This window comes from Acytostelium subglobosum (assembly GCF_000787575.1).
Source record: "Acytostelium subglobosum LB1 DNA, scaffold: scaffold10, whole genome shotgun sequence".
Lineage (NCBI taxonomy): Eukaryota > Evosea > Eumycetozoa > Acytosteliales > Acytosteliaceae > Acytostelium > Acytostelium subglobosum.
The window spans coordinates 274,867-298,278 of NW_012236523.1; the positions used below are offsets into that span (position 1 = coordinate 274,867).

The following is a 23,412-nucleotide window of genomic DNA, read 5'->3' on the forward strand; positions in this document are numbered from 1 at the left end:
CAGTAACAAACATACATATACAGAATGTCAACAACAAGTAGTAATGGCAGTACCAATGGTGTTGCGTGTGTTATCAACAACAACAATGGACATTGCTCAAACAATAATAGGAAGTTTGTAAACTTGATCATTAGGAATGTAGTTCAACAGAATAGTATACCAGATGGAACTATACCATCACCAGAGGCACAGTTCTCTCTCACCAAGTACTTTGACGATCCCAACACTGTCGATCTTGGTACGCATCGATCAATCAATCAATCAATCACATCGATCAATCAATACACTTACATACATCACTCGAACTCAATAATATAGTATTCTTAAACATGATGGACAGGGTACGAAATGAACGATCACATTATGAACAGGTATTGTCAAGGATATTGAAGCTCATCAAGAATAATATAGCTTTGCATCCACCTTCGGTACAGACTCTGCTGGACTTGGATGCCTTTTGTGTCATAACGGCACAGACCTCAAGCAATCAATTACAAAAGAGCATAACATATATTAGAGCATTGATATCCAATCAGATGCGTGTTGTTCAACAACAGCAATTGACAGGCTCAGGCTCATCCGATAAACAGCAGCTACCAAAGATCAGGATGACAACTTCGACATCGAGCAATGTTGGTCTGGCAAGGACCCGAAGTCAATCGGCCACTGCATCAATGTCACACAACTTGCGCGACAGCTCCGACTCGGGACACAATTCCCGGGATCCAACTATATTACAGCGTGCATCACTGGATCTGTCGAATGGCGCCAACAACAGCACCAACACTGTGGGATCTGGCTCGTCGTCTGTCAACTCGAACCATTCGTCGCCATACTCTGACTCGCCACTGCGCAGTGCACTGTCGACATCGCTCAACAATGCGCCACTCTCGCCCAACCTCGTCTCGTCGTACACATCCAACTCTTCGGCCATGTCACAGGCGCTAGACACGCCAATGTCATTCTCTGGCAGTTCAATTCCTACCGTTGGCTCATCACACCACCTGCTCAAGGACAGTTCGTCATCAGTCGTATACGCTCCCACTCAAGAGGATGGATACATCTGCGACCTAATCAATCTCAAGACATGGGGAAAGATCAATTCACAAACTAGACAGAGTACGTTCATTCATTCAATCTTTATTTGGATGGTCATTGCTAACACATTCCAACAACAACAACAGAGATACAGAGTATGTTGACACACTCACCATTTGGCATTATGAAGAGTGGGGAGGCCAAGGGCAAGGACATCTTCCAATGTCCAGACGACACTAGTAACATGAAGCCAATCAAGATTGTCCAACAGGCAAAGAAGAAGTATGTTAAACGAACACGTCACACTGGTTCTTTCAATCAATCAATCTAACATGACGACAACAATAACAACAGGGTGGAGAGAAAGGACGCAACGATCACACTGAGGCGAAGGAAGGCACCGGCACTATTCCAGTACAAGTATTATAAGGAACAGGAACCACTCAAGATCAGTGAGGACGAGAGACAGCAGGTGATCAGAGTGATCAATAACCCCTCGACACCACAAGAGCGATCAATCGCTTCAAAGATATTCATCAAGATTCTCCTGGATATATATTGCAAGAGTGGCTTGGATGGCGAGAAGACGGTGCTTGCCTACTTGAAGCAGATCATCACGAGCGACCACAAGGACGCCCGCATCCACCTGTTCAACATCATCTACAACCTGTCAGTGCATATCAACATCTACTCGGAGCTGAAGCTCATTGACGATGGATCGTCTGGAATGATTGGCGAGCTGCAGGACTCAGTCTACTCTTTGCTTCGCGACATCCTCAATCACTGTGTGCAAAACAAGGAGAGAGATGAGAAGGTCTGGATGGAGGCACTCAACTGCACACTCTTCTTTATCGTCCATCAAGGTGTCGTACTGCGCAGTCGACTACTCCAGCTCAACCCACAAGCCATCGCCTGCTTCCTCAAGTACGCCCACGACGCCAGCGATCAAATCAAACGCACCCTGGTCAGGATGTTATGTAACTTCTTGTAAGTTAATCAATCAATAGATTCAGCGAGTGTGATCATCACTAACATTCCAACACTCCAGGTACAAGGACGCAATACCAAACCAACAAGGACATATCTACCTGAATGAGGATGAGCTGAATAAGGTTGGAGGCATCGACTTCATCCTTAAGCTATACACCACCATTCGTTCCAATGAAGCCAAGAACAACCTATTCGTTGTGATCTTTGATTATGCCCTACAGAGTTCACTCAAGAGTCAGACCATCTCAGAGACACAACTGACACAGGTAAGCTAGCTCACTCCATCACTCACCTCACCTCTCACTCACTCACTGACTCAATCAATCAATCGACTCACTATAGGAGGCACCATTGTTGTTGGAACTGTTCAAACGAGCAGACGTTCCACATTACTTTGTACAGTTGTTCAAGTGCATACCTGAGAAGGACTTTGTCTCGGACTTCTTCCTCTTCACTACAATGTCAACGTCGTCGGCATCTTCACAGGGCAAGCTTACAGAGGCCACTTACTCTGAAGACCTTATCATCAAGTTCTCAATGAAGGTGCATGAGCTGGCGATCAGATTCCAAAAGGTTGAGGCCAACCTCGAGTCACAAGAACCTGACAAGACAGCTGCACTGCTACAACAATGGTTGTTCAATGATCATGATGAAGTGGTCAGAAACAATGGAGTCGTAAGTACAATGAATGGATTGATGGATGAGATGGATGGGACCTAACAATCAATCAATCAATCAATCAAACAATTTCCAGAACTTATTATATTCATCAATCAAGAAGATAATGGTGGATAATGAATCGCCCAACATACTATTCAACCTGTTTATGCAGTTGGCAACACATCAGGATGCTCACATCAGACGTATCTACATCACAATCACACAGCGACTATTGTTAGTGGCCAAGTACAAGTACAAAGGAAATGAGGCAACCAAATCACAAGAGATCATTGACCTCTTCAATGATTGTATAGTACGAATAGCCAACGTCAGCAGTATCGAGAAGGACGAAGACAACCTCATCTACATTGCAGACATCCTATTCGATTTGATCTACAGTAGGAATGGTATGTCCATATCACCATGTCTCCAATCACATGAACAACGACTACTAATATTACATCACTCCTAGGATCCAAATCATTGTACATTAGGGACACGATGCCAGACACCAACTTCTCATTGTTCTTGAACAATCAATTCGTTATCTCAACAAGTTTGCTAAAGTTGGTCAGTGTTGGCATCATCCACTACCTCTTCTCAAACATCAGTCCATCCAATGACAAGTACTTTGAGCCAAGACTAGTATTACTCCATCTTCTTATAATGAGATGTCGCGATGCAGAGACCTTGGAGAAAGCAGGTGGAATCAGTTTCTTCAAGTCTCTCATGCATGATCCATGTACACAGATTGCATAGTAAGTCTATCACATGACCCCAATCAATCAATCAATCATAATATACTTACATAATATACTATCCAGTCATTCTAGCTACTTCCTTCTATCACAATTGGAAGCGGAGAGTCCTGAACAGTATAGGAGTATTCTGACACGATTGCTTACCAAGGCACGTGAGAACAATGATGAGAATCTGATTTCCAATCCATTCTTCCAAGTGCAAGGTATCATTTCCATGACTCACAAATGATTGGATCATATTGCCATCCATCATCAAACATCACCATCATTGTGGGGAAGTAATAAAAGGATGTAATAATAATAATAATTGAGTTATTTCAAACGAATGATCATTTGCTTGAACAGTGTTCATTGTTAACCCCATTAAGGAATTCAGACTCTAGTCTAGAGTAATCAGGACAAAGGATAGGGGTGAGGGCACGGTTTTGATCAAAAAAAAGAGGTTGAATGGGAACATTGATTGACAAAATAGTGATGGGAAGGACGTCCAACCCTGCAAACAACAATCACATTCATGCCTACATCCATATCATTCATATACAACTCATCATCACAGGTATAAACTATAATATATATAATATATTAATATTTATATATAGCTTCAAGATCAAGGCACCAAGCAAGTCTAGAGCCAGAGTGCATGTGTTTAGCATTTGACAAGTCATCATGCGACTAAAGAACAAGCTGATATTGGCTTGCATCTGTCTCATAATCTCATTCATTGTGACAACTTCCGGTGTGCTCTTTGGAGTCCTATACTTTGTCCCAACTGTATGTTTGTTCGTCTGTCGGCTCGCGATCAATCAATCAACCAATCACACTCACACACTCACACTCACACTCGAATCAGATTGAGAAGGCCAAAGACTTTACAGAGACATCTTGTTATGTTTTGGATGTCAATGTGACAGCGACAAATTATACAGGTAGTTGCAGTGATTTGGATGACAATGTTTGGTGGGTCTATTGGCTTGGGACTGGAAATGGTCTACTTGGCGGCATGGACGAACTGTCTGGCGGCGCAAATACCAATTCAAAGAACCGTACCACATCAACAACACTGACGCCACATGGGCTTCAGGATCAACCACCACAGCCACACATCGAAACAACATGCTACCAAGGAACATGGAGCGTGGACTTTGAACTCAGTCGCGACAATATAATCGAAGGCACAACACAGAGTCTTTGGACGAGCGACCTGAACCTGCTACACAACTACACAGCATTTTACAAGAAGACTAGCTCACACGTGTGCTACTACGATCAGAAGAAGCCATCGACCGACATATGTTGGTCCAAGCTGACGCCGTTCAAACGGTCCTATCTGGTGATCAGCATTGCGATTGGCGTGACGGGCACGATTGGCATGCTCCTGTCATTCTTTGTGATCGTGGTGCTCAAGCGTCGCCAGAGTCGCTTCCAGACACAGTACGCCCCGCCCACACAAGCCGAACATCAACTATTTAATCATGGTGGCAGCACAATGTACAACCGAGCCAGTCTGTTTCCAGGCCAGCCGCAGCTGAACAAGTCCAACATGTCCATCAACACATTTATCTACTCCAATTCAGAGTTCAAACTCGAGTATGACGATTGCCAAGACTAGTCTAATAGTCCAACTCATCAATCAAACGTTATATTATAAACAACTACCTTGTATAGATACCCCTCAATCATTGTCGACTCTGAAGTAAAAGGAAAGGAAATAATCTTACAAGTATGTCCTTGTATCCCATTTGCTCTCAATGTATAAGTGTGTACAGCTACCATCATAAAGATGATGGGTGATTGATGGATGTTATTGTCGTGCGTGTCTGCTAAGAGGAGGCAGTCAATGTGGACATCGTTTGGACAAAGGACTGGAAGGTTGGGAAGGCTTGACTACTCACAAGATACTCGTCCAGTCTGAGATAAGAGAATCCAGAGATCAAGAAATATCTTGTTGACTCATACTCAATCTCAGAGTATGCATCCTGATCGTACCTCTGTAGTGCATTCTCTCCAGAGTATCCTAATGATTGATTGAGTGGGAATGAGTGAGTGTTTGGGAGTCCATGGATGACGGCCTTCTACAGTAACTTACTGATATGTGCTTGTTGAGCCTGTTGCTTGGTCTGTCCAACCAACTCCTCAGGTCTACAAAGACAGTCGGAAGGTTGTTCACTATCACGCATCTCCAAGCATGTAAAGTCGAATGATACACCATGTTTGGCAAACATGTTGGATATCTGTTTGATTGATCGATCGAACAAATGTTAATGATTGATCGAATGAACGATTGAATGAGGGAATGATACTAACCATTAGGTATGCTTGTCCAAGATCATTCTTGTAACCTGCAGTCAACTCTGCAGCATGGGATGGATCACCATACCACCAGTGCACTCCAGAAACTTTGGCGGTGAGCACGACACCGGATGATGCAAAGACGGTGGAGGCACGGGCAAGTATGCGATCACCATGCTCGATCAAAGTGCTGGCATACCAATTCAAGAAGAACTGTCCATATGTAGATTGATAGTTTTGATATCCATTCGCCGAGAAGAAGGCAGTCTCATCGGGGAAGCTGTTGTAGTTGCCTGCATTGTCGGGTCCGGCCAGACCCCAAAGTGGGTTGCCAGATTGATTGGCAGCTGCGGCCAATTGCGCCAACAAGTACTTGTCGTAGCATTGGAACTCTCCGACGCCCGGGAATGTCCAGTAGGCCAGTTGGTATGATGGGTATCGCATCTCGCCTGCTGGGCCCAGTCCCACCTGGATCTCTGTCAGCGTGCCAGGTATTATAGGGTCGAATGTCTGCAGGAAGCTAGCCATAAAGTCCGCATATATATCCACTGGTGTACGTCCACCAAACAATGGCTCCTGATCAATGCCACAAGACAAGTACTCTTGGTCCCTATTCATGTTTTGATCAGTGTAGAATATGTCGGCTAATGATGATCATGATGTGATCGTGCGTGTCGGTGTGAGTAAGTGATGGCCAACTGATCCACTGGATGATGACACTCTTACGATTTGATTGGCCAACTGATAATACCCATGGCGGCAAGGGTACGTTGCACTCATCACCAACATTTCCACCACATTGATGGAATGACATTGTGATCTTGATCTTTAGCTTGGCCTTCTCGACCAGAGCAAAGAGTTGTTGATATCCAGACCAATCATATTGTTGTGCTTGTTGCTCAACCAGTCCCCACCATACATCAGTCATCACTCTAAAGATATAGTTGATAAATGGATTGATTGATTAAGTGAGTGATTGGAATAGATCCAGTGATTGATTGATTGATTGACCATACCCAGTGACATTTGAGTTTTGTTGTAGATATGATAGTTGATCAAATAGTGTGGATGCATTGACAAGTTGGTTCTCATTGGATATAGTGCCCAAAGGAAGCATCACTGTTGATTGATTGAGGTAGGAGATGAGGTGTGAGTCTCTCCTCAATCACAACACTTCATAATCATCATTGACATCATACCATAGACGGGTACACCAGTCTGTTGGGCATTGACAGTGTAGGTTGTAGTTGCAAGCAGTACAAGTATCAGTAATCTGATGACGTTACTGCCACTGTTGATGTTGGTCATCATTGTTGTATCGTGTGTGTATACTAGTCAATGTATAATGTTGTCTAATCTCTTAGGTACTTTCATCAATCAATCAACCTTTGCGTCAATTTCAACAACAATGAAATTTAATTAAAAAAAACATAGTTTTGATGTTTTGATTGATTTGATTGAATGAGTTTTGTTTCCCAAAAAGGATAACCATCAACCAAACAAATAATCAATCACACAAATATAATGTCCTTTAACGAAGGTCATGCACAATGGTGATGTTCATTGATTCGATGATGGCCGATCAAGAGTGGATCTGGAGACATGGATATACTATGAGTGATATGATCACTCGACTATTTGAACGAGTCAAATACTTTGGACGTAGTGGGCCAATGTTCCACCTACTCAAGTATTCATACATTGTTCAATTAAGTGATCAGTTCAACAGGTTCAAAGATCAGGCGACCAGCTACAAAAGTCGGATCAAGGACAAAGAGTATAGCATGAACAAGCAGATGTTTGACACATTCATACGTAGCTCAGACATCATCAGGCACTCACTCCAAACCTCAGCCTCGATCAGTATTGCCAATACTTCCACAATTGGTAMCTCAATCGAATTGTTGAGTTTGTGATAAAGTTAAGTGGATATGGAGAATATGCTGACCAAGATCATGGTCATGATCAAGATAATGATCAGAGATGGTTGTTATCATTGGCAACAGTATCAATTGGTTTCCACAAAGCTTGTACAAACATATTATCAAACAGACCAGTTCCAACATTGTCAATACGATCCACTATTGACGTTGGCGCTGAGTATTGCCTGTTCCAACAACCCCCACTCCATCTCGCGGGCTTGGAGCTCATATACGTACCGGACCAACAACACTGTCTCGATCGACTGGAGATCCTCACTGTGCTCTTCGCGACCGCATTCAATCCTTATCACTCTATGGGTAATCAATACCAGTGCAGATACACCTATGTGTGTGGCGCACTACCTAGACTCAGACATCTATCCATCAAGGAGGTGGAGAAGATCCCCAACCCTTATATATACCACCAAAGTCGTGCATATCCAACTCTGGTAAACGACAATATAATGGATTGTATGGACCATGATACACTGTTCAAAGAGATACATCAACACTGTATCAAAGATCGACATGGTCTACAATCGATTGATTGCTCAGTTGGCACTCTGATCATTCCACTGGCCGATAAGGACTTGGGCACGAACTTGAGCATGAGATTCTGCTCGATCAAGCCAAATACGATTCGCCAGAGGAATGTCAATACGACGTCAACCCTCGACCTCTCTCACGTCGATCATTACTATCTTGATCTGGACAATGGCCACTACTTGGGCAGGCTGACCAACCTGGACACACTACACATTCGTCCAAAACATAGGACTGACCTGGTAACGAACGCAACTGACTCGAACAGTCCAGAGATGTTGCCTACAGATCTCCAACATCAATTCTATCCATTAATGTCAGAGACATCCAAGTTTACAACATTAGTGATCGACGTTGATAAGATAAGTGATGTATTGCAATATCTTCCACAAACTGCAACGATGATAAGGTCATTGACAATAAGAATTAATGATATTGAAGATACAATCATTGGTGATATCAATGGACAATTACAACTACATCTTACAAAGATTGGTAAACATTTAAGTGATCGATCATCATTATCAAACATCTATCATTCTTTACAATATACATGTTAAAGAGCAATAAGTATATTATCAAACCATTTAGCAAACCATCATTATTAACAACATTGATAATACCTCTTAATCTATGTCAATTCAATGACAATGAACAACAACCAATAAACTTCTATATCTTATAACATTAAGAGATAATAGAATTGTTTGCTCAAACTTGATTGAATGCCAGATGGCACTCCCTTTTCAACCATTTCTTTAAACAATGAACATTGAACAAGCAGAGAGTAACAAACAACTGCAACAGAATGAAGTCGAAGCATTGTCTTCAATCTATCCACACTTGAACATCTCAACAACATCAAGATCGACAGAACTCTATTCATTATGGATCACTCCTGACAATGATACAGACACAAACTACAATGATACAACAACAGAGTCAGAGAATGAGGATTCAATGTTATTGTTCTCATTCACATATACATCAGAGTACCCTAGTAATCAACCACCAAGTGATATCACTGTGAAGAGTGGATGGTTGCTACCAGAGCATGGTGAGCATCTTGTCAAACAAATGCTACCTCTATTCATACCTGGCGAGTTGGTCATCTTTCAAATGATCGTATGGCTACAAGAGAATGCTGTCAAATGTATTGAACAATACATCAATCATCAATCATCAATCAAACATGTTAATTCCAGTCGAAGGCAACGCCAACAACAACGACAAGTCAACACAAACACTGCCACAGTGCTCAAGGATGAGTCTATCATCCCCTCAATGCCAACACAACCAACACCAACTATATATACTGGACAACCGATAACTGATAAGAAGAGTAAATTCCAAGCACATCTGGCCATCGTCCACTCCGAAGAGGAGGTCAATCTCGTCTTGGACAAACTGCTACTCAACAAGAAGATAGCGGACGCCACACACAACATGTACGCCTTTAGGATAAAGATGCCCAATGGACAGATTGTAAGTATGGTCCAAGGACCCTGCCAGCCCCCTTCCACCAACCAATCACTCAATCACTAACATATCTTGGTTGAACATGTAGAATGAATATTGTGACGATGATGGCGAAGCTGGAGCAGGCGACAAGATGCTGTTTACACTGATACGCAATCAATGTGAAGAGGTGTTGGTAGTTGTTACTAGATGGTTTGGAGGAGTATTGCTTGGTGGTGCACGTTACCATCACATCATTAACGTCACCAAAGAGATGATACAGTTATACCAAACGAAGCAACTGACATCTTCCAACATCACTGTTACTCTATAATCAATCAATGAATAAATATGCCGATCGCTTTTGTTGATGATATCTGTTACTGAGTACTCGATTGTCTCGCCTCTGTTGTGGTGCATGTGTGCATCATGTGTATGTTTATAATAAGGTTATCCATGTTTATTGAAAGACAACCAACCTGATCCAATCCAAACTTGTTGGTAAATGGATAGCAGGCCAGACACCTCCCGACAATGTTGTGACATCGATTGATCGTTTAGATTCCAAGCTTGGTTCTTCTCCAATGTCTGCGCTTGTTGTTGTATCTGTTTGTTTGATTGATGTGTTAGATGATATGTATCCTAATGTCGTCTAATCATTCAATCGAGTAGTCTTCGTCGTACCTAATGGTGTTACCAGTTCTCATTCTGATCCATTGTGGAACTGGTCTGTTCTGCTTCTGCTTCTTGCCGAGCACTTTCTTGATTCTAAGGGTCTTGTGGGAAGGCTATATCATGATGGATTGAGATCAGTACGATGGTCGTGATTGGATTGATGTCGTTGATATACACATACCATTGTTGCGATTCGAATAAAGTAGGATGGATACCTTTAGTGTGAGAATGATATGCTCAACAAGTCAGAGGGGATATCTCCAACACCTTCCTCTAGTTTTGACAAAAAATTCAATTTTAAATCCTTTTAAATCATCTTTCAATTTTTCAACAGAACTTCATAAATTGAGAGATTGATTAATGACCTGGACCAGGTTCAACATGTTCAAACTACTCCTCATTGATCATTAATAAGATTTATACAACACGTGTACAATATTCATTCACTCATTCATTCAAGTATATAGACATGAGTAATTGGTCACGTAATATACAGAGTCGCATTCCTTTGCAGACTCCAGCTGCTCCCCAACATAAACCTATGCCCTTGGGTGGAGCAGCACAGAATACACCTGGTTCAGCACCTGCTTCACCAGCACCTACACATCATGTCCCATCAACAACAGCAACAAGTACGACGACGACTACGATGACTACAGCATCGACATCACCACAATCCTCAACACCAAAGCAAGTGACACCTGTACCATCACCTCCACAATCACATCATTCTACATCGACTGCCGCCACACCGACTACTCCTCAACCTTCTATTACAACACCTCAAGTACTCACACCACCTTCAACACATAAGCCTGCACCCGCCACAACACCAACTCCATCAGCCGCAGCTACATCATCAACAACACCAGCAGCTTCAACACCAAGTTCAAGCAACACACAACAACAACAACAACAGAACATATCGCCTCCATTGAAGCCTGTAACACCTATTAGCGGCACATCAAGTAGTAGTAGTGCGGCATCAAACAGCAGCAACAGCAGCAATCAATATAAGAGTACAAGCAGCTATACTACCAAGCAGTACATCCCGACCAAGGTTCAACAGAAGGAGTTGACATCTGATATGTTCAAGGGTGTAGACTTCTCGTCGACTTTGTTCGTCGAGGACCTCACCAGACGACTTGTGAACGAGCAGGTTAGCTCGGATGGAGTGCACTTTGATCCACTGCCATTCAATGTCCTTTTTGCCGAGACACAGATCAAGCTGGCGCAGCTCGAGACCAACCTCGACCGACGTCTGGATAACCTCGTCGATGAGTGCAACGAGTACTCGACTGAGCTCAAACAACGAATGCAGGCCGTGCAGCAGTCGCACCAGGACGCATTCCAGCACTTTAGAGAGCTGGAGCGTGGTGTCAACACGATTGGCGCCCAAGCTGTTCACTTTGGCGATGAGCTGGACAGCGTCAACCAGCAGAGAAACAAGGCACAGAGCGCCCTTTCGCTGATCAACTACCTGCTGGAGCTCAACGATCCGACACAGAGCCAGCGCTCAGACATCTTTACAAACAGCGAGCGTATCCACGAGCTGGCGCAGCTGGTCAAGAAGCTGAGCAGTGTCAGCGAGGACATCAAGGAGATCACCGATCTGGACAAGGGCAAGCTGGAGGCAGAGAGTCTGAGCAACACATTGGAGAACGATCTGATCAGCCAGTTTGAGCGCGCACAGGACAGGAACGATCTGGACAAGATGAAGCAGTGCGCCACCACGCTGTACAACTTCAACGGCGGTTCAAGGTGTCGCTCGACCTATGTACAGAAGCTCAGGATGTTCTTTGACGTGGCGTCGTTGCGTGCCGATGAGAGCATGGCACAGAATGTATCCAAGCGAGTCATCAGGAAGAACATCATCATGAAGGATCCACGATTCAAGACCTTCTACAAAGAGATCCAGAAGGATGTATCACGCGAACAAAACATCATCCAAGCAGTCTTTATCAATCAGACCTCTGCAATGAGCATGCTCATCAGGAGAATCTTTGAACAAAGAGTACGATCACATAATTCATTCAATCAATCAATCAATCACAATCACTAACTCATCGCTTGTCCTGCCCAGGTGAAAGCATTCATTGATAATACGTTATACATGGAGAAGACGAACTTGGCATACCTCCAGACACTGCACATTGCATATCGCAAGACAAAGAAGCATTTGGTAGAGCCACTGTCATCGTATGGCATCGCAGGCATTGACTTTAATGAGCTGCTCAGTGGTATATTCTTCCCTCTACAAGAGGGCTACATCAAGAAGGAGTTAAGCTCTCTACGTGACATTCTCGCTGGTCTTGTTGCCGATGACAAGGAGATGTCTGGCGAAGAGGGTCTCAACCAAGAGTTCACCCAAACACTCATCCAACAGACTGAGAGCGCACTCAAACGATGTCTACTGCTCTCTCCTGACTTCACATTGTAAGTTACCCATTATCGATTCATTGGCCACACACTGACTGACCAACATCCATCTGCTCACTCAGGGGCGAGAACATCAAGTCCATCTTCTTCTTGTTGCTTCAAGGATTATGCACAGAGTTTATTGAATCAAAGCTACACCTGGCAATGAAGACGATACATGTGGTGGACTCCAAGGCACAAATGACACTTAATCGACTGTTTATGATCATTCTCAATATTAATCAGGTGGTGGGCCAGGTGCAGACATTATACCAACTCTACGTTCTGCCACCAATCCTCACCAACATGGCTGTACAATCACAGACATCGGAGCAGCTGTACTACAACATATCCACACTGGAGTCTAACATTTGCAAGGCACTGGAAACATCACTGAACACCATGATCGGACTGATTGAGAAAGTCTTGTTGGAACAAAAGAAGAATGATTACCTTGGAGGTATGTACATCATGTCCATCCGTCCTATCCCCACCATAATTCTCTCTAACATCATACCTCCATGCAGACGACTATGACAACAATGTGACGGCAACATGTACAAACGTGATCAAGCTCATCAATTCACTTTATGAACTCTGCAAGAGTTGTCTGCAAGGCAAGAACCTCACGATATATGTTGAGGAGCTTGGACTAAAGATTCAAGTGTAAGTTGACTGTCTTGTCTGTCCCTCGCCACTGACTACTTATACAAACGTCCAACCAATCACAACAGGGTATTCTTGAATCACTTCAAGAAATATAAGATTGGACAGGGACCTGGAGCATTGAAGTTGATCAGAGACTTGAACTCGTATAAGGACCTGTCAAAGATATTCAAGAGTCACAGGGTGGAGGAGTTGTTCGAGGTGCTGTTTGAGATATCCAAGCTGCACTTTGTCGGACCAGAGAACTTCAAGTCGGTCGTCGAGGGTGGTCCGTTGTCCAGGATGGACAGGAACGATCTCATCGCCTTTATCAAGCAGCGATCCGACTTCAAGTCACCATGGTTGGACATGATATAATATAAAGGATATTAACATTAGAGTGAAGGCGAAGCAAACACGCGATGCGATATGATTGATTGATTGATATTGAGACACGCGGACATCCTCAACGAAGAGTTGCCAGCTGTGCCTTCTTCTTTATGGCCACCTTTCCACCAGCGGCCTTTTTTGGAGTGTTGTTCTTGATGTTGTTCTTCTTCTTGGGTACAACAACGTTGGTGGTGTTGGCAATGACTGCCTCTGCCTCTGCTGTCATCTTGTCCAACTTCTTTATCTTCTCCTTGACGACCTTTGCCGATGGCCTAATGTCTCCTTCCTTCACAGTCTCTGTAACAATACGATCGACCAACTTCTTATTCACCTTCTTCAATTCCTCTATCTCTGCCTTCAACTTGGCCAACTCATCTGTGTTGTTTCCATTGCTCTTCTGTTGTTGGGGTAGGAGAAGGTTAGGGCGAGGGTCGAGGGGAGGGCCGAGGGCGACTAAACGTACCTCATAATGTATATCTAAACTACTGCTTGATGGACCCATGAATTGATTGGATCTGCTGGCAAAGGAGTCGTTGGGAGTGGTGGTGGCCTTGATGCGCATGACTACTGTACGCAGACGATCCTCGGTGGACTTGTACTTCTCGAATGGTTGGAGTGGATCGTATTGCTTGCGATTGTCTCCGGCCATGTTGATGCTGAGCAGGTCGATTGGATTGAGCATCACGTTGATCGATGTGATGGCACCCTTGATTGTGGAGATTGTTCTCATCACCTGTCTACTGAAAGTGTCCCAGATGTTGACCGAGCCATCGGTGGCGCCCGATATCAGCAGTGATCCATCGATCGATAGATTGAGCGTGGTGATCGACTTGCTGTTGTGGCCGATGAATGTCTTCTTGGCGCGCTCCATCATCTCGGACGCGGTCTTGGACACGAACGACATGTTTGACGCAGCGCTTTCATTGGCCGCCTGATTCAATGTGATGAGGTCTGTTTCGTAGATGATGCCGTCGGATGCGCCAACATACACGGCCGTCTCGGCACAGTCAACTGCCACCGACGTCAGACTGGTGGGGAAGACGATGGACGCGATCGACTTGCCCTGGACCAGGTCCCACACACGACACGTCCTGTCCAGCGACACGGTGTACACTCGCACATTGCCTCCATTGCCATAGCCACAGTGAATGCCAGTGATGCCCAACGCATGATCTGAGAACGAGCTGTTCACTCTGAGCACGGTCTGCTCGCGGTCCAAGATGCTCTCGAGCGACCAGCAGTTGACGACGCCGTCGTCTCCGCCACTCAGCAGGAAGGCGTCGTCGCGAGTGAATGTGATTGATGTGATCTTGTTGTAATGTGCCTCCCAGACGCGCAGCAGAGCGCCCGTGGCGGCCTCCCACAGGTAGATGGAGCCGGACGCCGTGCCCATGCACACGTAGTTGGCGTCGGCGGTGGCGGCGAGTGGACCGCCGCGCTCCTGCACTGGGGTCTTGTACAGTGGCTGGTCCTTGCGCCATGAGTAGAAGTGTACCATTGCCTTGTTGGCCTGTGACGCTACAAAGTGTTCGGTGCCTACCATACACAGACCATTGAGTTCTGCATTGCCTCCGTGATAAGTAGTGTGCAAACTACCATTTCTCAAATCGTACAAATAAATAGAGTTATCATTTGATGATAATAATATAACTTCATTCGCTACCATTATATATATATATATATTTATATTATATTATGTGTATATGTGTATGTTTGTTTCAAAGAGATAATAATAATAAATGAATGACATTCGTGTTGTTCGTTTTCTTAATCATTCGTCTTTTTTTGTTTAGTTTTTTTTTGATTCACCACACACAATGATCGATCACCAACACTGAAAACGACAATGATCATACATAATCAGTAACATACATACATACATACATATAATCAAACATATATAAAGATGCAGAGATCATTCATTAAGATGTCTCAACCTTTGTTGAGACATGCTGTTTCATCATCATCAATGACAACATCAATGAAACAATTTGGAAATGTTACATCATCGTTGGCCACAATGTCATCATCACAGTTTGCAATCAAGTTCAATACGACATCAGCCACTTCGGCATCATTATATAACACCAACAGCAACAGCAACTCCCTTGCCTCGACAATCCCTCCCACAAACAGACTGATAAGAAGAAATATGTAAGACTCTCTGATTGTTGGTTCAACATCATCATTGATTGGATTACTGACATGACTCATTACATTCATCAAATACTTAGAAGCTGTCTATCTGACATTGGACTATCATTATATACTGCAATGAGTGATGATGGTGGGTGATATTAATATTAACTCAATCACAGCATAACGACAAAACATACATCATCATTGTTCGCCATAACAACAACAACCTTAACAACAAAAACACTCAATCACTCACTCAATCACTCAATCACCTTTGGTATGTGATCATAACAATTGCAGAGCCAATTATTAATTCACTCTCAATCTCTGCACACACATATATTAATACAACTCGTTGTATATATTTAGGTGGCTAACAATAAGTTCAAAATATATATCTCAAGATCGATCAAGTTAGAAGAAGAAGAAGTAAGGCCTTTCTCCTCAGATGTCCGGCGACAATAAATGTATACATTTCCCATATATATACCTTCCACTACTACTCTTTTATTATTACTACTCTTTTACCACTAATATCTGATGGATTGATGGGTGCCAATACCGACGAGACTCGAAGGACCGACTTCAAAAAGATCGATCTTTTTCAAAACAAATAGAACAAGAAGGGGTTGGTTGTTTGAAGCTCAGCTGAATGAATGTGACTGTTCCTTTTGAGACTGTATATTTGTTTGCGAACCAACACTCAATCACAATCGGAACAAACACAAACACACACACAAATACTGCAGCACACAATTCATTCATTCATTAAGGTTAATGCATAAACCAAAGTAATATATAGATAGATATATATAAATAGATATTGGAAGTGTTTAGGTGTCACAGGTCCACAGCTGACATTCATCGTCTGTTTGATGTTTGGACTAGGACGTCGACGACAAAGTTTACATCAACAACAACAAATACAACAACAACAACACCATCACCACCACAAGCTATGTCAACAACAATGGAAGAAGCGGCACAATTAGATTGGAAGGCTACACTCAGTGATACAGAGCGTCAAGACATCGTTCAGAAAATGTAAATTTCAAAGCCGTTCATTCAAACATCTACGAATCATTATTGATTGTAATCTGACCATGTACTCTACTATATATAGTACTGAGCTGATACATAGGTATAAACCAGGTGTTCCAGCCAATGAACTATTGGAGCAATCAAGAAAGTATGAGATCAGTGTGTTCAATAAGCCTCATCAATCAGTAAGTCATTCATTCGGAATACGCGACTGATCTCACTCACTCACTCACTCGCGCGCATTCACAGAAAAACAGTTACTTCCAGATGGTCGCCAAACTCCTGGTCCGACTTGAACAACAACAGCAGCAACAACAACAGCAACAACAACAACAGCAACAACAACTACAACAGGGAGGAGGCTTCCAACAACAGCCACAGCCACAACAACATCAACAAAATGTAAATACACATCAACAACAACAACAACAACCACATATTGGTGGAAGTGAACATTCATCACCAATGCAATCTCAAATGTCACATCAACATCAACATCAACAGCAGAATGTAGCCCAACTGGGTGGTGGATCACCTTATGTATTCAATAGTCCACAGCCACAACAAACAACACCAATGCAATATGGTGGTCAGCCAATGGTATCGCCTCAACTGCCAACGACACCTGGGGTAGGCATGCCTGGCACTGTCACGGGAGTGCCAATGACCACACCTACCACCCCGTCAGGGTCCTCAATGCCATCGTTCACTCCGCCATCCAATCAACAAATGCATATACTACAGCTACAGAATAGATTGAATGAGATTGGTTCGGACCCAGCGCATCACATGGAGGCTGAGAGGCTACGAGCTGACCTCATCAAGATACAGCAACACCAACAACAGCAGCAGCAACAGTTCATCAATGCACAGAGGGTGCCCACGGGATCAATGAGCACTCCTCCGCCCCCAAGTCCACATGGCACCTCCACTCAAGTGCCCTCGAAACTCCCGGCACAAGTGCCTCACCCAATGAAGGGTACGCCCTTGGTGCGTACTCCATCAGCGACTGCATTGCCTACGAATCTTCCAAACAATGTACCAGCGGCAGCTGTTCCAGTCAAAATGGCAACGCCATCAACACCACCATCAGTTGGCCTCCCCACACCGAACCAGACAGCCAAGGCGAAGCCGTCGGCACCTGCCCCGTCACCAGCTACGGCCACGGCCACGGCCACAGCTCCAGCTCCAGCCACAGGCACGACCACAGCCACTACAAACACACAAACTCCTGAGCAAAGATACGTCATCTTACTCAAGAAGCTCAAGGAGTATGCCAATATTATTGAGCCAATCATTCATGGCATCGAGACAACGCCAGCATCACAGGCCAACAAGAAGAAACTGTTGGACATCATACAGATCATCAAGAAGACGCCCGAGTCTGGGCCCTTTGAGCTCAGGTACGAGGCACTGGAGATGTACGAGAAGGAGTTTGTTCGAATATATCAGACGACAGTGCTCAGCGAAGACTATCAGATGAAGAGGATGATCGATGTGATAAACACCTCGGAGAATGAGGGTATACTGCTGGCGATTGAGAAGGAGATATTGACGGCGTTTGAGCGATCCAAACGCTTTGTGTCGACGACCCATCTCAACAGAGCCGGCGGTATAAGCTCACGTGGATTCACTCTTTGGTTCAAGAATCCCATCCTACACAACCCTTACAATGACGCGCCACCAAGTGACAACATCCAACCAAAGAGGAAGTTGCCCCTTAAGCTAAGCCTTGAACAGAATGAATCGCTACAAAAGAGACTGAGAGACGATCCATCAAAGGCAGCCAAGAGGTATGTCAATGGAACTATTCCGATCATTCAATCACCAATCACGATCACTAACTAATCAGTGTTCTCCACATACCAGCCCATCCGATATTATGTACGATCTTATTAGAGTATCAAAGTCAGATAACAAACTACTACCAGCAACAATCATCGACACGGAGACGATTGTCATTACCGAGGTTGTCAGCAGACAGCCAACCAACCTCTATATACACTTTCAAGCCAAAGAGATTTCACATCGTTGGACAGGGCCTGGTACCAATCCACCTCTATTTATTCAACGGTATCCATCCATTCAGATATCAACTGACGCCGAACTGTACCGCATTCAGCCGCTGTGTCGATGCGCTTGGGACAGCGCCGAATCAATCATCGAACGCTACAAACAGTCATTGATCAGAGGCAACATTATCAAACAGGAGTTGGCACAATTGGCCGAGCGCAATCTATACGCGATGGACACGGTGCTCGACCAACGCGACTCTGCCATCCAGTTTCACTTCACATTCAACAACACATCCAACAAGCCTCCCATCTCACTCATCGTACTTCCACCAGACAACTATCCACATCAACCAGTGTCCTTTAGATTTCCAATCGAATATGGTAAGTACATGGCAACATCTTTTGAGTTTGAGAGTCATATGACTAACTGACTGGATATCCTTAGATATATCACCGTTCCTTCAGTCAATTCAAAGGTCGATGGAGATGGAGTGGCAAAAGAGAATGGTAAACAAGCCAGCGATGAATGGTAGTGGCGGCACCTCGAACGCAGCGGCAACAACTTCATCAACAGGGTTTGGAAGGATCAAAGATGTATTGGATGTATTCGAACAGGTTGTGGACAAGAATAGCTGATGGATATGATCACTCAATCAACTTATTCATTCATTCATTCTTTCAAACACTTTATTTACATTCGACGACGAATACAAATGGCCGCCAACATATTGACTTGGCACAAAGATCTACTTTGGGTTGTTGTACCCTTCGAATTTGTATATGAGCGAGTCGTTTGGATTGTCGTTGCAGTGTCCATGACGGTTGGGTTTGTTCGAGAGACGGTAAAGATGAAGCACCCTCTTGCCTTCCTTAATGTTGGCATTCTCGATGGAGCTCAACTTGTTGACGCCAATCGCGTGTCTGATCTTGTTCAATGTTGCGGGGAAGGGCTGGTAGACAAGGTCCACCATTCCATATCTTGTGAACAATGGCTTGTCATTGATGCTGTTGGAGAGCAATGCACACAACTTCTCCTTCTTTAGTGGTGCGTTGGTGTCGAGCAAGCCCTGGACGATAGCAAGGAAGATGGGACCGGTCCATGATGAGCAGTACTTGCGCATGAGACCACCAAAGCCTTCAATAGTCTTGCACTGTGAAGTCTTGTAGACGATGATATCGATGTTCTTCTGATCCTTTGCGTCAAAGTAGAAGTTCTGATCCACACGACCCTGGATCTCTGTGTCCAGAGAGGTGAGGATGTTCTGCTCTGTGACCGAGCTGGGCACGGCCACATACCTAAGGGCAAAGAGGATCTCACGACGGAGTTGCTCAGGGTTGAGCAATGACACCAATGATTGAGGATCAACTCCTGCGTACTCCAACATCTCTGTGATGATCGCTGGGACTGGCACCATGTAGTTGGCCTTGATGTGTGCCGCATCGGCATCCACAATGGACCTGCGGGCCTTTGTGACAGTCTCCTGGATCAAGGGAATTGGCTTCCTGAGCTCATCGTTATAGTACTCGATGTAACTCTTCTCCACGTAGTCAGCGTCATCTTGGTTGGCAGTATTGACATCTGCGGCGGCCACTTGAATGGCAGTGTTCTCGCGACCATACAAGAGGAACTTGATCAACTCTTGATTGTCCTTTCCATTGTACTTGGTCTGGACCTCGCGACGAAGATGCTCATAGTAGACGGCCTTGGCCATGTCCTCGATATTGCCACTGAGGTGGCCAAGCATCATCATGAGCTCGAGGTCACGGACCTGTGCAACACTGCGACCATGGATGCCATGGATGAAGTTGTTGCAGGTCTGCTCGCCAAACTCAGACTTGAAGCCAACAGACTCGGTGATGATGAACTTGCACACCTTCTCCAACTCTTTGATGACTCTGGTGTTAATCTCAGTCTTTGTTCTACGCTTGATGATGTCGTACACCAAACGAACAAGTCCAATCTCCTGTGACTTGTCGTAGCCATACGAGTCCAAGGTGAAGAGGTAGCCCAACCAGATACCTTCCAAGATACGGATACGCTTCATGTGCTCATGATGGATGTAAAGAGGGATGACAGCGTTGATCTTCTCACGTGCAGCACCAACGATACAGTAGTCAGCGTCAGCACCATCAGCCTGTGGGTTGTTCTTCATATGAGTGATGGCAGAGATGAAAGAGTCGTAAGAGATGATGGTGTTGGACACGTCGAGTAGCTCCACCTTGGAGTCGAGAGAGGCGTCATTCCTCTTGACCAAGATACCGATGCACATGACATTGTCGGGAGACTTGCGCATCATTTCATAGAGATCCTCGTGGGCAAAGGCACAGGTCCATTGGTCTCTTATCTGCTTGAGCTCCTCCCATCCGGCAATGTCCATGTCACGACGGTATCCTTCGAGGATACCACTAATATCGGTCTTCTTAAAGTACTCGGCATTCTTGTTGACACGAAGAGAGAGCTTCTCCTTGCGCTTCAAGTTGGAGAAGGCTGCATCGTGACGAAGGGCGCTCAACTGAAGCTTGACACGCTCGGGTACCTGTCCCATCTTGATCTGAGTGAACAATCCAATGTACTCCATCATACGATCGTTGATCTCCTTCTTGATCTGCTCGACTTCCAAACGCTCCATCAAGTCCTTTCCAGATGGAACTATTCCATTGGCTGTAGCAATGATATCGCGAACCATCTTCTCATTGTCTGGCGATCTGAGATTGAGTGCCTTGACCAAGTGGATGGGTCGCACGGGCTCGAGGGGAACCAGGTCGATCTTCTTGGAGCCCTCACCAGAGGCCAAGTATGCATCGGCATCACTGTCGATGGTGTCATTGATGAGGAAGCAGACAGTGTCGTCATTGCTCTGTGCAGAGTAAGAGTTGACGCCAATGTTGAGCGAGAACTCGCGTGCAGACGCGGCATACTCAAACATGTCGTTGAAGTCATTCTGGAGATCGGACGACTTGGTCGAGTACTTGAACAGGCCTTCCTTGGTGCCAAGCTTCCTGACGCCCTCGAGGAAAGCATTGTTCACATCACCGAATCCAATGACATGCACGGTGATGGAGAGGTGTGAGAGGCCACTCACCACAAGCTTGAGGGCTTCAGTAGAGCGCTGTCTTTCAGCTGCGCTGGATCCGTCTTGACCATCAGTCATGAAGATAAAGGTGGTGGACTTGGGATTGGCGATCAGATGAGTCTTGATGGCGTCAAAGACGACTGGGAAGTCGGTGCCACCGCCGGCCACCAAGTCGACGTTCTCAATGTCCTTGGTGGACTTCTTGGTCACAGTAGTGTTGTAGCAGAACAAAGGATAGTCGATCTTTGTTCTCTTGTATATGTCACGGAGGACTGCGCACACACTCTGGATTGGTGCGCCACCCATTGATCCAGAGACATCTACACACAACAACAAGTTGTTGCCTGTTGAATCCACCTTTTCAACCTGGGCCTCAATATAAGTTTGTCCCCATGGTGTCTTAAAGTATGTTGGTTTAGCGATTGCTGATTGTTGTTCTATTTGTTTAGGTTCCATATTCTATGATTGAGTGATCAGAGTCAGTATTATTGATTGATTGATTGATTGGAATGATTCCATTCACATACTTATGATGTATATATAAATATATGTATATATATATTCTTTGATTTAGTGATGTAATGTAATGATGATTATTCGGTCCACGTGGACATTGAGTTAATATAGTTGACGTTCTGAATTTACAACCTTGATTATTGGGTTAAAGGTGGACATTGTCTGGAATTCAATGATCAAACATGGAAAAATTGAAGATAATTTCTGTCAAAACACCCTTTTTGCATAATTTTGAATGATAGCTCCATGATCATTCACTTTAAAGTCATCCATCAAACATCTTGCTGTAGTTGTAGATGTAGTTGTAGAGGTAGACTATACTACAAGCAATATGGTACAGGTATTCCGTGGATATTTGTTAGAATGGTATGACAATGATAATGATGACGTAACGCGGATATGATAGGTGACGATGCTTAGAGCAACAACATCATAGTGATGTTTATACTTACTGACATTGAATGAACGAATGAATGAATGACAGTGACCCACCTACCAGACAGTTTGTCATGTGGCTGGAGAAGCAGGAGAACTTTGTAGTGATACCTTTGGATGATACACATCTCTTCCTACAGGGTGCCAACAACAATGTCATTGAAGTCATACAGAGGAGACTGGACGAGTTGCAAGATCAGAACACTTACAATGCATTTGATCAAGCAAACTAGAGAGCTAGAGATAGACTAGACTGGACTGTACTGTACTGGATTGGACTGGTTCATCATGTACTCATGCATGATCATGAGTCTCTCTCTCTCAATCTCAATTCAACTATATTGTGCTCAAGATGATGGTATGGGATTACAATCGATTGGATAGAGACATAAACAATGTTGTA

At 44.3% G+C, this 23,412-nt stretch overlaps 11 protein-coding genes across 11 annotated transcripts; 7 read left to right on the forward strand and 4 right to left on the reverse strand.

Moving 5' to 3' along the window:
- Positions 1-24: 24 nt before the first annotated feature.
- Positions 25-3,678, forward strand: SAMD00019534_055250 (hypothetical protein; the record flags this gene model as incomplete). The annotated part of the gene is made up of 9 exons (XM_012899016.1): positions 25-238; positions 319-1,119; positions 1,185-1,320; positions 1,393-2,025; positions 2,087-2,294; positions 2,371-2,703; positions 2,783-3,095; positions 3,161-3,446; positions 3,513-3,678. The coding sequence occupies 9 exons, from the start codon at positions 25-27 to the stop codon at positions 3,676-3,678; spliced, it is 3,090 nt and encodes a 1,029-aa protein (XP_012754470.1).
- A 437-nt stretch (positions 3,679-4,115) lies between these two features.
- SAMD00019534_055260 (hypothetical protein) lies at positions 4,116-5,058 on the forward strand (the record flags this gene model as incomplete). Its single annotated transcript, XM_012899017.1, has 2 exons — positions 4,116-4,220; positions 4,300-5,058. The coding sequence occupies 2 exons, from the start codon at positions 4,116-4,118 to the stop codon at positions 5,056-5,058; spliced, it is 864 nt and encodes a 287-aa protein (XP_012754471.1).
- Positions 5,059-5,269: 211 nt separating this feature from the next.
- SAMD00019534_055270 (hypothetical protein) lies at positions 5,270-7,049 on the reverse strand (the record flags this gene model as incomplete). The annotated part of the gene is made up of 6 exons (XM_012899018.1): positions 5,270-5,463; positions 5,536-5,680; positions 5,754-6,382; positions 6,465-6,670; positions 6,755-6,857; positions 6,938-7,049. The coding sequence occupies 6 exons, from the start codon at positions 7,047-7,049 to the stop codon at positions 5,270-5,272; spliced, it is 1,389 nt and encodes a 462-aa protein (XP_012754472.1).
- Positions 7,050-8,968: 1,919 nt separating this feature from the next.
- SAMD00019534_055280 (hypothetical protein) lies at positions 8,969-9,995 on the forward strand (the record flags this gene model as incomplete). The annotated part of the gene is made up of 2 exons (XM_012899019.1): positions 8,969-9,688; positions 9,771-9,995. 2 exons carry the CDS (start codon positions 8,969-8,971, stop codon positions 9,993-9,995), a joined length of 945 nt encoding a protein of 314 aa, XP_012754473.1.
- A 223-nt stretch (positions 9,996-10,218) lies between these two features.
- Positions 10,219-10,520, reverse strand: SAMD00019534_055290 (hypothetical protein; the record flags this gene model as incomplete). The annotated part of the gene is made up of 3 exons (XM_012899020.1): positions 10,219-10,267; positions 10,346-10,449; positions 10,512-10,520. 3 exons carry the CDS (start codon positions 10,518-10,520, stop codon positions 10,219-10,221), a joined length of 162 nt encoding a protein of 53 aa, XP_012754474.1.
- A 357-nt stretch (positions 10,521-10,877) lies between these two features.
- Positions 10,878-13,777, forward strand: SAMD00019534_055300 (hypothetical protein; the record flags this gene model as incomplete). The annotated part of the gene is made up of 5 exons (XM_012899021.1): positions 10,878-12,350; positions 12,420-12,772; positions 12,838-13,214; positions 13,282-13,420; positions 13,489-13,777. The coding sequence occupies 5 exons, from the start codon at positions 10,878-10,880 to the stop codon at positions 13,775-13,777; spliced, it is 2,631 nt and encodes an 876-aa protein (XP_012754475.1).
- Positions 13,778-13,871: 94 nt separating this feature from the next.
- Positions 13,872-15,455, reverse strand: SAMD00019534_055310 (hypothetical protein; the record flags this gene model as incomplete). The annotated part of the gene is made up of 1 exon (XM_012899022.1): positions 13,872-15,455. A coding segment is annotated over one exon (1,584 nt), but the record flags the coding sequence as incomplete, so codon positions are not given.
- A 240-nt stretch (positions 15,456-15,695) lies between these two features.
- Positions 15,696-16,302, forward strand: SAMD00019534_055320 (hypothetical protein; the record flags this gene model as incomplete). The annotated part of the gene is made up of 3 exons (XM_012899023.1): positions 15,696-15,943; positions 16,024-16,076; positions 16,298-16,302. Coding segments are annotated over 3 exons (306 nt in total), but the record flags the coding sequence as incomplete, so codon positions are not given.
- A 596-nt stretch (positions 16,303-16,898) lies between these two features.
- On the forward strand, positions 16,899-19,620 carry SAMD00019534_055330 (hypothetical protein; the record flags this gene model as incomplete). Its single annotated transcript, XM_012899024.1, has 5 exons — positions 16,899-16,972; positions 17,052-17,154; positions 17,219-18,762; positions 18,839-19,365; positions 19,430-19,620. The coding sequence occupies 5 exons, from the start codon at positions 16,899-16,901 to the stop codon at positions 19,618-19,620; spliced, it is 2,439 nt and encodes an 812-aa protein (XP_012754478.1).
- Positions 19,621-19,730: 110 nt separating this feature from the next.
- Positions 19,731-22,514, reverse strand: SAMD00019534_055340 (hypothetical protein; the record flags this gene model as incomplete). Its single annotated transcript, XM_012899025.1, has 1 exon — positions 19,731-22,514. The coding sequence occupies one exon, from the start codon at positions 22,512-22,514 to the stop codon at positions 19,731-19,733; it is 2,784 nt and encodes a 927-aa protein (XP_012754479.1).
- A 533-nt stretch (positions 22,515-23,047) lies between these two features.
- On the forward strand, positions 23,048-23,239 carry SAMD00019534_055350 (hypothetical protein; the record flags this gene model as incomplete). The annotated part of the gene is made up of 1 exon (XM_012899026.1): positions 23,048-23,239. A coding segment is annotated over one exon (192 nt), but the record flags the coding sequence as incomplete, so codon positions are not given.
- Positions 23,240-23,412: the final 173 nt, after the last annotated feature.